Genomic DNA, 14,825 nt, shown 5'->3' on the forward strand with positions numbered 1-14,825 from the left:
TTTAATGATTAGCAAAAATTTTATTTTACTTTTGCTTACAAAGACTTAACTCCAGAACAACAACCTGAAAAGCTTTGCTTTCTAAAGATCATTTCTAGTAAATTTTTAAAAGTCCCTAAACCAACAATTTTTACCTGTAAACCCACCTACTCTCCCACCCCTTAGTTGAAAACAAAGACTGGCATTTTCTCTCAACTCGGTGACAAGGTACTCAGTGTGCGGTCTCTTCCATAATTCTGGACTCCTGAGGAAGTTTTATATAAATAAAAGTATTCATGAACCAAAATTAACAATATTATCAGTTAATTATCAATTACTTGATTTTTTTTTAAAAAAAACAGTCACTGATCTTGAAACATTCAACAATACTTATGGGAAATAACTTTAAACTGACTAACGTTTTTGATTACTTGATTTAGTCCATTGCAGCACAGGTTTTCTTCATCCTAAAAACATGACTGTAAAATACTTCAGGACAGCTCCTATTTGCACACTATTAATTTAATGTGATATGAGGATTTCATATTCCATAGCAAAAATAAGAATAGAAAAATGTAAAAAACAATCAAAACAGAGCTATACAATTGTACTGAAATGGTACCGATATCAATTCCAGCATTAAATATTTTTGCAATTCGGCCAAGTTTTGTCCAAAGAAACAAAATTAATCATCACTGCCGGCCTGCTTTTCCATTTTCTGTTGTTTCCATTCTGAAATGCAAGACAACAACTGGTAAGGCTTGTAATTGGAAATACAACCAACAGATTAAGAAAAAAAAAATCACTTAAATATTTATTAAAAAAATATTTTTTACTTCACAGACCATCCTGTCTCTCCCTATCCCCAACATACAATCCTATCTCCTCTTAATACTTCTTTAAGCAGTGATCAATACATAAAGGAAAGGTTTCTGCAAAGAAACTTTCCAGCCACAAAGAGCTATCCATATCAACCTCACTAAAAGACAAAAGCTCATATTCATGTGACTACAGAGAGTCCATTACTAAAACTTTAGCTTTAGCAGTTTGTTTCAAGGTCTTCATTTTCACCCTTCTTATACTATCTATGTGTAAGTCATATACACTTACGACTACCACTATCTCATTTACTTAAGAAGAGGTTCCTTTGGGCTTTCAGTATTTTTTGGACTATCAACTTCATTACAGCACAGCTTAAGATTCAACCACTCTATTATCAACAATATTTTTGTATTAGCCACTCCTTTGGAAGCTAAAGCAAGCAATAGACTGGCACAAGAAGTCTCAACTTAGCTACCATTTAACACCCTGATATTTAAGAGTTTTGCTACATTTTAATCCTCAAAAGAATAAGGAGTCTTTTTAATGCTGTAACTGAAGTATTCCTCCATACTGCATATTGACTACTGCCCAGATATTTGTAGTCATGCATTTCCTGATACAAACCCATTTTCTTCTTTCAGATGTTGATATAGCTCAGCTTTATTGTTGACAGAGTTCAAACGACCAATAAATTCCTGGTGTTTCCTAGAGTTGGCAGTATTAATCCTGTTGCTCCATAAAGACAGCAAGGACATTGGCCCTAAAATTGTAAGTTAAATAAGTCTAAGTGATTTAATTTTTGTATTCGTAAACATAACATCATTATAAAGGCTTGGAAGAAGTTACAGACTATGGTAGTACAACATATTAAATCCACTAATATTAAACAACCTTATGATAGAGGCTACACAAATACAAAATATGCAAAGTGAGAACAGCTGAAGTTGCTTCTTAAGTGATTTGCTTCAAATGCAGAATCTGAACATCAGCTCAGCCACTGCGACAGATGGTAACAGCTCACACCAAGGAACGGAAGCCAGTGAGATGTGCCCGTTTCAACAACTATACTGTTTCAGCATGTTTATTAGTCAGCGGGAGACAGTGATTTCTGATACCTGTCCTTAAACAGCATTTCTGACATACAGTAGCTGAAACAGCAGCAGCAGAAATTTGTCCAACCCCCTTGTCAACCCAAGTGCCTTTCCGTAGACCCACACAGTATCTTGGTATCTCTCTTTTTACACAGACCTGTTGAGGTTAACATAATTACCAAGAATTTCTCAACTTTGAATGTTTAATTAAAAAATATCCTCATTGACTTAGCTTGAACTCCAAGAAGATTCATCTCATTACTTTAGAAAATACAGTCTGATACAACAACTTCTATCTTTAAAAAAAAAAAAGATTTGTTGCAATTCTTCTGGTTTACCTTTTGCCTTTTCAACAGTTGGCATTTCATCCATTGTAATAAGAGGCTTTTTATTGGGTGGCTCAGGAGAATCAGGGGAATCTTTGATAACTTCAGCTTCTGCTAGTTCTTCTTTTTCACGATCCAACAGACCTTTCAACCTTTTTGAGGGGGAAAGAAAACGGTGAAGCAAAACGTGCTAGAGCAGAACATATGATTCTCCATACCATTCTGTACTCCTCAAAGTTATGGGCAATCCGTATCATAAGAAAATATCTTTTGATCCTCTGGAATGGGTGAAAAACAATAGGGAAGACTAACCAAATAATCCTCTGGTTAAAGCCTTAAGTAAAAGGGAAAGATCTTAAAATATAATTTCACTTTAGTTACCAATATTTATATTGTAGTTAAGACAGTTGATCATTCTAAATTTTGAAGGAAAGACTAAGTAATAATGCATATACAAAAAACCCCACACGATTTCCTATTATCTTTTCTAAGTTCAGACCTATTCTATACCAAATCCTTTTATCGCAGTCCCTGGTTTTGTTCCACATGTGAAAGTAAGAGTGTTTGTAGGAATGGATTTGATCATAAACAGAAAGGCATGAAAGGTCATCAGCATGGTGACAATAATAGGTGAAAAGGTTCTCCTATCCTAAATGATCACGGCATGCACAAAACATATGCAAATTAAGCTTACTACCATGAGAGTTTTTTGATCTCTTTAGAATAGTTTTTGAAAGACAGAAAACAGAAGAGACTGACAGATCTTTACCACTTAGACAAGTTACAATAACAACACAAATTATAGACAGTAGGTGTATGGACAATCAATCCTGATGTTCAACTAAAGAGAAGAGTCAAATCAATCTGGATTGGTTATCTACCCAAACACTAAACTATCTACAGCTCAAGAGAAAATAACTGCCTGTCCCAAGTTTTTAGTCACGCTTTACATTTCTATAAAGCAGTTTAATGCCTAATAGGTAGCGTGGTTACGATAAAAATCAAACAGCAGTGACTCCTCAAGCTGCAAAGCCCTGCTAAGTGGTCAACAACTTGCCCAAGATCCATACTGCTTGTAAAATATGTTAATTTGAAAAGCCTGATAAGCAGGCACTGTAATAAGATGCCAATTTTCCAAGCTTGCTAATGGTGACTGATCCAAAAAACCTTGGAATTCACACTCAGCGGTAGTAAACCAAAGTTACAAGCATGAACACATCAAATTGAAACATACAACTGTTTCACTGCAATTCCTCTCCTCTTTGAAGCAGGGCAGGATAAAAACTATCACACTGCAGTTTTATTTCACTTTAGAAAGTTTACCTTTCTGATTCTTGCCATGGCTTATCTGATTCATAGTCTTTGCCCAACTTGTCTGACTTGTCCTCTTTGTCTTCTCTCTTTCTACCTCGTTTCTTGCGCTCCTCTTCTTCTGGGGGTTTGCTTCTGCAAGCCATCAAACATTCTAAGACTCGCTGGTGTTTATCAGAGTTGTTTATGTGTGCTCGTACAAGGGTCTCCAATTCATTCCACATAATCCGGTACTGTTCATCTCTAAGCAAGGCCAGAGAAAAGATATTACACACGGAATTACCTAGATCATTAAATCACCCATTGATTAAATTAAGGTTAAAAACAGGCCTTAAGAAACAAAAACAAATCCCCAAACAAAAAAAACCTCCAAACAGATTCTCTGTCCTCTTGTACTGGAGGTCTATCCACCTGGGATTACTCCAGCCTTGAAACTTCCCAATTGACATCCAGCATTAAGTTTAAATTGAAATGGACTGTATCCACTGAAATCAGACTCTTAACTTCCACAAGACCTCACTGTCAAAAGGCACTTCTGAATCCTCTCAGGTGTTTGCGAACTATGCAATGTCAGGATATGCAGAGCGCCACTCATGTACTGACACGTACATTAATTACTATTTAATTCTTTGGATAAAAAAATAGAAAGAATTGTACCATGCTACTGTAAATAACATCCAGTCACGTGGACAAATCGGTAGCTGAATTTCTTTTCAACCAATTCTTGGAAATACAACGCACACATCACAATGACTGAGGTATCAGGATGCTTGTTTTAAAGGAGTAGCCCATATTTTAAATAACTGTTTCAAAAGGATTTGACTATTCTAATATAACCCAATTTTAAATCATTGTTCATTTATAGCATGCTTATGTTTTCCTTTACATTATTTCGAAATTATTCCACTTTCTCTGTCCTAGCTTGTATCAATCTCTTAAGTTTCTTGATGACTATCTCTGCTTTCATGGTTTTTAACATACTCACAATTCTCAGGTAATAATATGATGTATTTTTTTTTCCTAACATACAGAAATATCAGTACTGTGATAGCCTTTAAATGATGCAGGCAAAGCATTCATAGCATTTGTTTTGCATACATACAGCATTTTAGTTTACTATGTATTGCCTTTGGTCAAATTTTTAACATATGGTATGAAAACAATGTCAATAGAGTATTTCTGAAAAGCGTCCAGCATCAACAAAGAGATATGCATGTAACCTTTTTGGACCCTTTCCTCTGGTACCAACTGTTGAAATTGGCAGTGGATCATTTTTCCTCTCCATGTCTACCAAATTGTATATGGTTTTTTGACAATTCAAAACATCCTCATCAGTCATTGCTTCTTTTACAATCACACTGGCTAATGGCACTACCTGCAAGACAAAACAAAAGTCAACAAGAAAATCTGTGTATATCACAGGAGAGAAATAGGAAGAACAAAGAAATCAAAGACAGTGGAACCACAGAAAAACACACAACAAAACCAGTCCCGCTTATCCTCAATTTAGTAGTAACTCTAAGCAGGTATAAGTAGATGCACATTTTCTTTACCCAGCAGCACTGTAGCTGTCAGGTTCAAATATTCCACCCTATTTAGATGGCATTCCAATAACCTATTGACATTAAATACAGAGGACTTAAAAATAATGCTGAAAAACTGATTTTGTGGCAAGTGATTGATAAGAGTTAGTATTTCATAAAGTGACACGGTGAAACTTAATCTAGAAGACAATAAAAGACTACAAACCCCAGATTACTTACAGCTTGCATGTTGAAGATGGTAGTCTGAGAAATAATCATAGGCCAGTAACGAGTATGTTTCTCTAACTGATCTTTTGCACGTTCCAATGGAATTTCAAGACTTCCATCGATCTTATATCTGGGCTCTAGAAAAGGAGTTAATCGGTTTTCCCTCATAAATTCACCAAAATCCTAATGATAACCAAACAAGATACAATTAGGCATTTCTCTAACAAAGTAACTTTCACTGAATGGGAGAAACAGCATAGTCTTGCTTATCACTAACTGTGTACCATCCCCACTGCTAAATTTGACCCTAACAACCCTGTTCCTAGCTTTCAGATAGACATTATTCAGGGTGAACACAAAAAGAGTTGTATAAAAATATGGGTTAAAAACTGATACAATGATCTGCAAGGTATTTCATATACAGTAAGAGTTTTGTCATGTTTTTCTGGAAGCCACTTCTGCTTGTTTACAACTGATACAAAGGATGTGTTGAAAAAATAAAAGAAAAAAACAAAATGAATGCCAGCTGATTGTCTGCTCCATATCCAGGGTTCAAAGCTCACAACATCTTTTCTATTTATTGTACAAACCATCCACATGGAATCTATCCTTCTGACAATAATCAGGATATAGTCCTATGTGTATCCAGCCCACAGAAAAAACTTGACAAGAAAAGTGTTATTCTAGAATCAGAACAAAGTTTAAATACTCATAAGGAGGCAAGTACTTCTTTGACACAGAAAGGATTCCATGAAGCAGGCATAACAATAAGCAGACGTACTTTGTACTAAATACGTATCAGTAGTACAAAGAAAACCAGTTCGACCACGCAATCCACTCCAGCTCCCCAGAAAACATACCAACATTTCCTTTAGACATCTATTGCACTACATCTCTTGTCATCTGATATAAGCAGCAACTGAAGAAAAAAGAAAAAAACAAAAAGATAAGAGTCTTACTGTAATCCGGTAGTCAGTGACTCTTCCACCACACCCTTCGCTAATTGATGGGGGATCTTCTAGAATTGATCGTGAGCTGCTTAAAACATGCAGAAAAATTTCTCCTCCGTGGCTGCTGAGCATGTGACTAATTACTTTAGAGCCAGACTTGCGGGGCTGTTCCAACAAAACAGACCGGCCTGTCGGAAATCAGATCCGTTTCATTAGTTACTGTGTGCTGCAATTTTAAATTAAAAACTACATGCATACAACACAAGTTTGTTCCTAGCCAGTAAGACTCTGAATCCATTAAAGCTGTGTTTTCACCTAGCTGAATGAGAAACAGCTATCTCCTCTGAGCATTTACTCCATGTCTTTACACAGAATATAATGTAATATGCTCTTTCACACAGAAAGATCAAAAAGCATCCCTCCTAGACCAACCAATCACATTCTCTGCAGAACATTATTCTTAGGAAAAATCCATATTTGTAAGACATTAAAATGGTATATTGTGTAAAGGCAGTTTGCTATTGTTAATTATTACAGATTATGCTGTATACTGAACTTATTTGGCTCTACTGCTTTTAATGAGAGTTTCTGCAACTTCTAAAAAGTAACAAAACAACCTACTTGAGTATAAAGGTATCAATTGATACTATTTGTTAATGCTTAAAATGAATACTGTATTTCAGACAAATAAAACTGCCTTTGTCTTATTTCCAGTAAAATACATTAAGCATAAAAGGGTGCATTCTCCAAATAAGTTGTTTGTTATGAAGAAGCAAAACTAGAAGAGTGGTTATCTGAAATATGCTGTTCATTTTTGTTCTAACCATTTTTATTAATCAAAGTACTTTATCAGTACAGAATCTTTAGAGAAAAATACATACAAATACAGTGTTTAATAAAACCACTGCACATTTTAGACAGTCAAGTGACTTGACTGAAGAAAACATCCCATTAAAAAGGATGTTTGTAATGCAATTTTGTTTGCAAACTGTAAAACCACCAACACGTAATTAACACTGACAACATATTACTTGTTTGGAAGAAACAGCTTTGGTTTAACTTTTTATCATGTATGTAAACAGCAACCTTTTATAGCAAGATTATCTGCAAGATCTTGCTCATTGCCATGAATAAATAAAAGGTAATGTTTAAGGAGGAGCCGCTGCCTGACCATTCACGCACCACTCATGGTATTGTGCACACGCACACATACTTATTCTTGGGCATGCTTCCTCCTCCTTCAGGTTCAACCCTAGGTTTCCCGCAGCACAGTCTCATGCATGGATTTTATAAAATAATTAATTTGCAAGGTACAGCAGCAAGAACAGCCCAGGCTGGGTGCCTCCAAAGAGAGGGACCCTGAACAAAGAAACCCTGGGCAATTATAACCTTCTGATCTATACACCCATCCCTCACATGCTGTCTACTTGTCTTTTAGTCCCATGGTGATTTTTGGTCTGGGGTCTTCTAACATCTAATTGCATTCTTTTTCTGTGTCTGGGTAGGCAGGCTCTTATCTTGTTGATTTGCAGTTTCAGTCAAGGGTTGGAGCCTCCTTATCTTCTGGTTTACACTCCTTGTGCACCTGCACTCACTGGCAGAACATGGAGAACCAAAGAGTGCCAGACTTGGGAAAAACACTACCAAAACATCAGTGTGATACCACAACACTAATGTTTCGGTAGTGTTTTTCCCCAAGTAGGAGGATTAGACACATAAAGCGGAACAGACGCAATTGGAGCATTACCTGAGGCTTTGTTCAGGGCAATAGCCGCTGCAAGTGTTACCGTTGGCAAGGCCTCTTTCATCCTGCTCCTCTCCTGTGCCGAATCACCCCAGTAACCCATTTGTCCTAGGAACCTATCCTCTAGGTGATGTTGCAGAAAGGTAAGTTTGTGCTGGTCAAAGGTCCCTTTGCAGTAGCCACTGTTCTGTCAGGTTTCCATGTCTAGTTATAGCTGGCCAGTCTTCTCGACATAAAACGTCAGTGTGCTTTTTTGATAGAGTTGCTGCACCAAGACTCCTATTCCAATTTTGTATTATCTCAGCCAAGGGCATCCCCTTCTCTGAGCTAGGTAAGTTTCCCATCACGTTCTCAATCTCTACACTTTATACTGATTAGGCCACACAGTCTCCACCTTCTTTCGGTGTGCTTTATGCTGGCCACACACTCCCTGTGCAGTTTACACTGGTCAGGCCAAGCACTTTTACAGTATATAGACATTTCCTGCTATACGAACCAAAGTGTGGTAAGCAATCCATTCACAATATTAACAATTAAAACATTAAATAATTAGCAAGGACACAAATTTACCATTAAGGAGAAAGTTTGTAAGGCATGAAGAAGGTCTGCTATTTACATCTACCGGTGAAATTCTGTACGCTCCAGTGCAATAGTGTAATTCTGAAAAATAAATGAGTAGAAAAGTTGAGAGTGTAGTTCCACATAAAGAAAGAAAAAAAAAACCACACAATAAAAGAAAGGAAGAGGAGGCAGCTATTCCACAATCAGCAGAACTAAAAAGTCTAGCTGTGTCTCAATCTAGAAGTCTGCTCCTTTCCCCATCTCCTCACAGCTGTTCCAGTACCCTCAACTCCGAGAACCTAATACATTCCCAAGCTCTATTTCCAGCAGGACCTCCAGTTCCTTATCTCCTGAATTATTTCACTGCAGGGTCAGCCTCCTCTTTTTTCTATTATCTATATTTTTGACCTGCTGGCTCAAAGAGTCAACATATCTTGCTGATAGTTTACAGGGTGCATGAGCTGAATGGCTGGGTGGTTCCTGTTACCCCAGATCTTCCCTGTCTCTCTCTCCCTTACTCAGATTTGGGTAGAGATCTCTCCCTTACTCAGATCTGAAAGTTAATACAGAGGAACTAGTCTACTGATCCTCTCACATCTTACACAAACCACTGATTAGCCAAGATCAGGAGAGCATCGAATGACCATTAGTCAAGCAGGTGCAGACAGCAGTAAGGTTTATAGAGCAAAAGGTAAAACCAGCATTAACAAGATGCTAATTACCTCCTTGTTCAGATTCTTATCAGTATACAGGAAGAACAGTGTTCTAAAGTTAGAATATCAGTTTTGTAAGATACCATGTTACCTACCAACACTATTTGTTCGAGGAGTACACCACTTTAATGTTACAGTTTCTTTAAATGTGCCTTCTCTGCTGTTGCCACCTATATGATTATCACCTGCAACAAAGTCAGAAAAAGTGTGCCATAACATGATCAACCATATTTTCTTTATTACAGCAAAAACCTCTAAACTTCTAAGGTACAAGATATTTATAACATGAGTACGTACAAAATGTAATCTGATTTTTAAAAGTGAGACATCTAACCTAAGCAAAAGCGTTATTAGTAGTGACAATTGAAAAAATAATCTTTTAAAAATCAGCAGCCATTGCATGTTTTTTTAAAAAAAATTCAGCAAACAAAATACTACAGCTCCTGAGTATGTTCCATAGGTTTGATACGACACTTTGAAAATTATGTATGTTTTATCTATAACACGTTCTTTTAAAATGCCTAGGATCTTAAGACAATATCTTTTTTAATTTCCCACATAGAAATCAGAACCTTTAACAAACGTTAGAGCTGATCATTTCTTATATGAATTATATCCTAAAATCAAAACAAAGTGATCTAAAGGCACATTTGACAAGTTGGGCTTTTGGGGGAAAAGTATTTGATCTCATCATCCAGTATCTTTGCTATGGCAGATTCAATCTGAACATCTCTCAACGTGTTTTACTGGCCATAGATGTTTTATCATTAAAATACTTTAATACATCTCCTCACTGATAACTGGTCTGGCAAAAACCACCTGAAGGCATTAACAATACTCCTTAATACATTAAACTATGTTTCTACTAGTGAGTTTTGCAATTCTTCATGATCTTTGAATCACATTATCTCAGGAAAAAGTTAACTGAGTTTTGCATGAAGTTTCAAAATTACAGTAGCATAGTCACTTACTATGCTCAAAACCACCATAACTGGGAGGAATGAGACACATACATCAACATGTAAGACTATGTAATATGTTAGGGTCTAGTCCAATCTTTCATGGAAGAAGTTTTCTTTTATTTGATATCAAAGACATTTCCTCACTAAAGATTTGTTTGATTTGCTTATTAATCATGCAGGTAATTTGCAAAAGTTGATTATTTTTTTTTTTTCCAGTTAACCTAAAATAACTGGAATAATTTTAGAAACTCTCAGAATATCTGAAGGCCAAATTCAGTTAATCTAAAAATTCTCTAGCAACATTTCACAGAAATAAGATCAATGTAACTGAATTCCTACTTTCCTAGCACCAGAGCTATTACAGCCAAAAGATTTATTTAAAAACAAAAGACATAAAAATTTACAGAATCTAAGAACAAACTTTTTCCTCTCAAAGTTCTGATGGAAAAAAACTTGAAGAGGCATTGTAGTCAGAGTTTGCTTTTGGCTTTTACTAGCAGACTTATTCCTTGAGCAAATACCTATTACAAAACTATTTGAGCCCTAACAATAAAGCATTATGCTTTCCACATGGTATCACAAGTTCAGCCAAGTCTGAATTAATTACTGCAATTTTATTACTATTATTTTTCCTCAACCTTTAATTGTACACTCCACTAAAACATGGAGCACAGTACTTGTAGATGATAACGAGGAGTTACCTCCTTTTCCTCAAAGTAATAGTAATCCTCTTAAGAGGATAAAAAAAGGACAAACTCCCTAAAATGGCTACATATGGACCATGACTTCAAACTTCAGAAAAGAAATATCCACTCTGTTAAATAACTCCAAGAAACAACTCATTTGTTAAGTTCTTCACTTATTAGAAGTTAAACCACTACCAACTTTCTAATATGCTTTAAAACTATACAGTATAGTTTTGGATAGTAAAACTAAAATCTACAGCCTGTATCTAAATAGATGTGTTCTACACACATAGTAAATCAGATCAAGTTTTTAATGTTACTGAATCATGTAACAGAAGTCACAATCAATGCAGTAGGAGAAAACGAAGCATATTCAAGCTTTTAAAAGCTTCAAATCAGACTTCAGCACTGAAACAGCATACAGCCTAAGTATTCCACAACACGCTGGCACAGGCTGAGGGTTTTTTCCACTGCTTGGCTTTGGTTTTAGTTCTACTAATACAGAATTTTTAGCCTGACTTAACAGAATTTTACATCAAACACTGTTTCCCAAACAAAATAGTTTTGCATAAGGCTTACTGTTGTGTTTTTCTACCTTCAGTTAAGAGTTGTTAAAAAATTCACCTCAGAGGAATTATGAGGTAATAATTCCAAATTTACAAAAAGGATACTAGTTATTTCAAATTCAACAAGAGAGCTCAAAAGCCAAATAACTATTGTCTTTTCTAAAACAATTACTGTCATAAACAGGCCTATGGGATGCAAGTGATGTCAATCATTATCACTTAACACAAAGAGTAAAAGCTCAGTTGTGCAAGGAATAATTTTCCTCAAATAGCCAACAAGAGGTATTTTCTTTTGTAAAATCACTGCACATCTGGTCTCTCATCTACTTTTTTATACCAATAAAAAGTTGACCCGCCCCTCAAATCTTACACAAATATCCTGAACATATGTGAAGCCTTGTCTGACAAATTTGACCTGGTTTTTCATTGTTGTATCCTTATTACTATACTAAAATATGCCAATAATAAGTAAAACTCCAATGCCAACGTCAGAAATCAAGTTTGTAGGTTGTAAGGAATAACTGAAAATATGCTAATCATGTCTGAAATTTAGATCAATTTGAAGCTCACAATCTTGCTTTGTGAATACTTCCAGCAGGCTGATTCAAAGCCACTTTCAGAGGACTGTTTCTACTTACCACTCTTTAAAAAGTCAACATGTGCCTCTTTGTGATGAAGAAGCTCCACATCATAGTTGGCTGATGTGTTAGCATGTTGTTCTTCCTTTAAAAGAGAATGGTAGAAAGAATAAATACAATTACTTTAGCTAGAGGTCACTGTTTTTATAAATGAATGATTCTACATTTACCTTTCACTCCAGAAGAAAACAAAAAGTCTCCAAAGTGCATCAGACAACAACAGGATTACAATGCTGAGGAAACTGTTTGCTCTCTGACCTGTTTAAAGATGCAGTCATCTGCTTTTCCTCATTTTTCCTTTTTTCAAACCCTATGGTTTCCTCTTTATACAAATGTCATGACAGTGTGCACAGTGTAAAATACAGGTAGAAAATAGGTTTAACTATTTTTGTTTAAATCAGTCAAGTTAAAGAAGCCTAATACATATTGAATACCACCAGCAGTTAAAACATACTGAGCAGCAGCAAATGGTCACTGCAGAATAGACTGCCAATTACTTTTCACAACTAAAAATCTCCAGAATCCCAAAACCCCCACACTTAGAACTGAGTATCATTTTCTTGCACTTCAGATATATAAAAAGTGTACTTGCAGATGGAAGTCCAATTCAAAAAAAATGGATGTTTGTAAAGAGGACACTGCATCTTTGAACAGCTGCAGAGGACTAGCAAAAAACAAAACAGTAACCTTGGTAATTTATTCCAAGTTTAAAAAAAAGGGAAAAAACCACAGAGAACCCAACATAGTCTACTACTATAAGGACAAAGGCAGAAGGGAGAGGCATACCAGCAGCACACAGGTCAGAAAGTTACAAATAAGGTATTTGCAAACTTAAGTCACATTTATGCCATGACCCATGTCAAAGTTTCATTAAAGCTGTGAAAATACATTGATTTTTAATTTCATGTTTTAACTTCTAAAATGCATACAATATTGCTATTTTTCAAAGATGCAATGATGATTCACAGTATTAGAACTTGATTTTTTCTTTAAATGAGGAAAGTTTATCTGCCCCCACCCTTTTTGGTTGAATACTGACACTTCTGTTTCAATTCTCTTGCTGTCTGATCAGAAAATTACTGTAAACTTAATACTTGAAATTCTTATTTGCACTGGTTTCCCTGCCAGTAGTGATAAAAAAAAATTTAAAAATAGGGACAGACAACTGAACAGAAGATATTTGATTTAATATCTTTAACTAGATATATCCCCTGTCCCCCTGTTTCTGGTTTATGGATCTTCAAACTGGAAAACCTTTACTCAAAACTCAGCTACTAGTTACAAACACCTTTATGTTGGGTGGGCATGATAATGAAACAGAGGAAAAAGACTCACTATGCCACTAAAATGCACAAGGGTCAAGAATATCTAAACACAACTAGAAAGACAAAAGAATCACAGACAAAGTAATCTGAGGTAAATAAGATTGTATTTATATAAAATAATACAAACAGAACTGAAATAACACTTGTATTGCTACATCAAAAATTGAGATTCAGCAATACAACATTTTGTTCTGTGATCCTTCTTTACTTTTTCCCCTTCTTTATTTTTACTAACCTGGTCATTGAATGTGGGCTAATAAAAAAAACACAAAACAGAAAATATGATATGGAGAGAAAAACAATGTAAAAATTCAATTAAAATAAATATTAGAAGTTTACAAACAAATTTAGAAGTGATGCAAACTAGTTATCACAAAGCTATAGACACAATATTACCTTCATAGGAATGTTAGTTATTGTGGTTGAAGCCAGATCAAAGTGCTGTTGTACTAAAACATTCAGTTTTGTAGCCAGATGCCGCCCCGCACGGACACTGTGCACTTCACTGGTTAAAACAGGTGAAAGCTAAAATAAATTGACATACAGGATACAGTATTAATGGATTAGGCTCTAGTATCATGTAATGATATTATTCATTTGAAACTCTAAAATAAGCACATTTATACTAAATTCAACTGGGGGAAAAGCCGCTAAAAAACCCCACACCATGGGAAACTAAGAATGAAGAAGCAAAAATTTCTTATTCAGAATCTTGCTGGTTATGTCAGTTGTTATAGTTGCGGTTGCTAGAAATTGTCAAAAAATTAGAAGTGTGCTACAAAAGTTGACCCATTAACTGTTAACATGAAGAATTAGTATCACAACATGGGGAACAAACCCTCTTAATAGAAGCTCTGGGCCAAGATTTTCACCCTTTTACTAACAGGAACAAAGTAATTTTTAAATACCTACCTCCAAGTACATCATATATACACAAGGGAAACAAACAGAAGCCATAAGATGCATTTGATTATTCCCTAGCCAATAAGGACATTGATTTTAGAATTTTGGGAGAAAATGAACATAAAAACTCAGCCCAGTGACAAATATGACTGTCTTACAGAGGAAAGTAGTAGTCAATTTATTCATTTATTCTCTTCTGTTCACATTTTATTTTTTTTTAGCACAACTACAGAAGAGTTTTGTAGAGAAGAATCCAGGAAGGTAGCTATTACAGTCCTTTTTATTTATGAAATAATATGCAGGACTAGATGCCTTTCATGTTAAGGATAAGACTTTTTTTACTTGTGTCCTTTCTTACAGACAGCACATTAAAATACTGAGCAGAGAAAGACTGATGAAGAGCAGAATATATTACAAAATATTTATGTACTTGGTTTCAAACAACCACCACTAAGCATACAAGTCCACAGAGCAGACATGCTTTTATTACTGAACAA

General features: G+C 35.4%; 1 protein-coding gene across 1 annotated transcript in view; it reads right to left on the reverse strand.

The window, feature by feature from the left end:
- INTS13 (integrator complex subunit 13) overlaps nt 1–14,825 on the reverse strand; it is a 21,778-nt gene continuing 6,953 nt past the window's right edge. Inside the window, exons 7-17 of the mRNA XM_075759174.1 lie at nt 13,822–13,950; nt 12,101–12,185; nt 9,344–9,433; nt 8,545–8,634; nt 6,240–6,418; nt 5,293–5,463; nt 4,750–4,904; nt 3,542–3,772; nt 2,231–2,370; nt 1,426–1,561; nt 1–711 (exon numbers count right to left, since the gene is read on the reverse strand). Of these exons, the coding sequence (XP_075615289.1) occupies nt 672–711; nt 1,426–1,561; nt 2,231–2,370; nt 3,542–3,772; nt 4,750–4,904; nt 5,293–5,463; nt 6,240–6,418; nt 8,545–8,634; nt 9,344–9,433; nt 12,101–12,185; nt 13,822–13,950 (1,446 nt within the window). The 3' untranslated portion in view covers nt 1–671. The remainder of the gene's footprint in view (nt 712–1,425; nt 1,562–2,230; nt 2,371–3,541; nt 3,773–4,749; nt 4,905–5,292; nt 5,464–6,239; nt 6,419–8,544; nt 8,635–9,343; nt 9,434–12,100; nt 12,186–13,821; nt 13,951–14,825) is intronic.

Source organism: Balearica regulorum, chromosome 1, assembly GCF_011004875.1.
Source record: "Balearica regulorum gibbericeps isolate bBalReg1 chromosome 1, bBalReg1.pri, whole genome shotgun sequence".
In the NCBI taxonomy this organism is placed as follows: Eukaryota; Metazoa; Chordata; class Aves; order Gruiformes; family Gruidae; genus Balearica; species Balearica regulorum.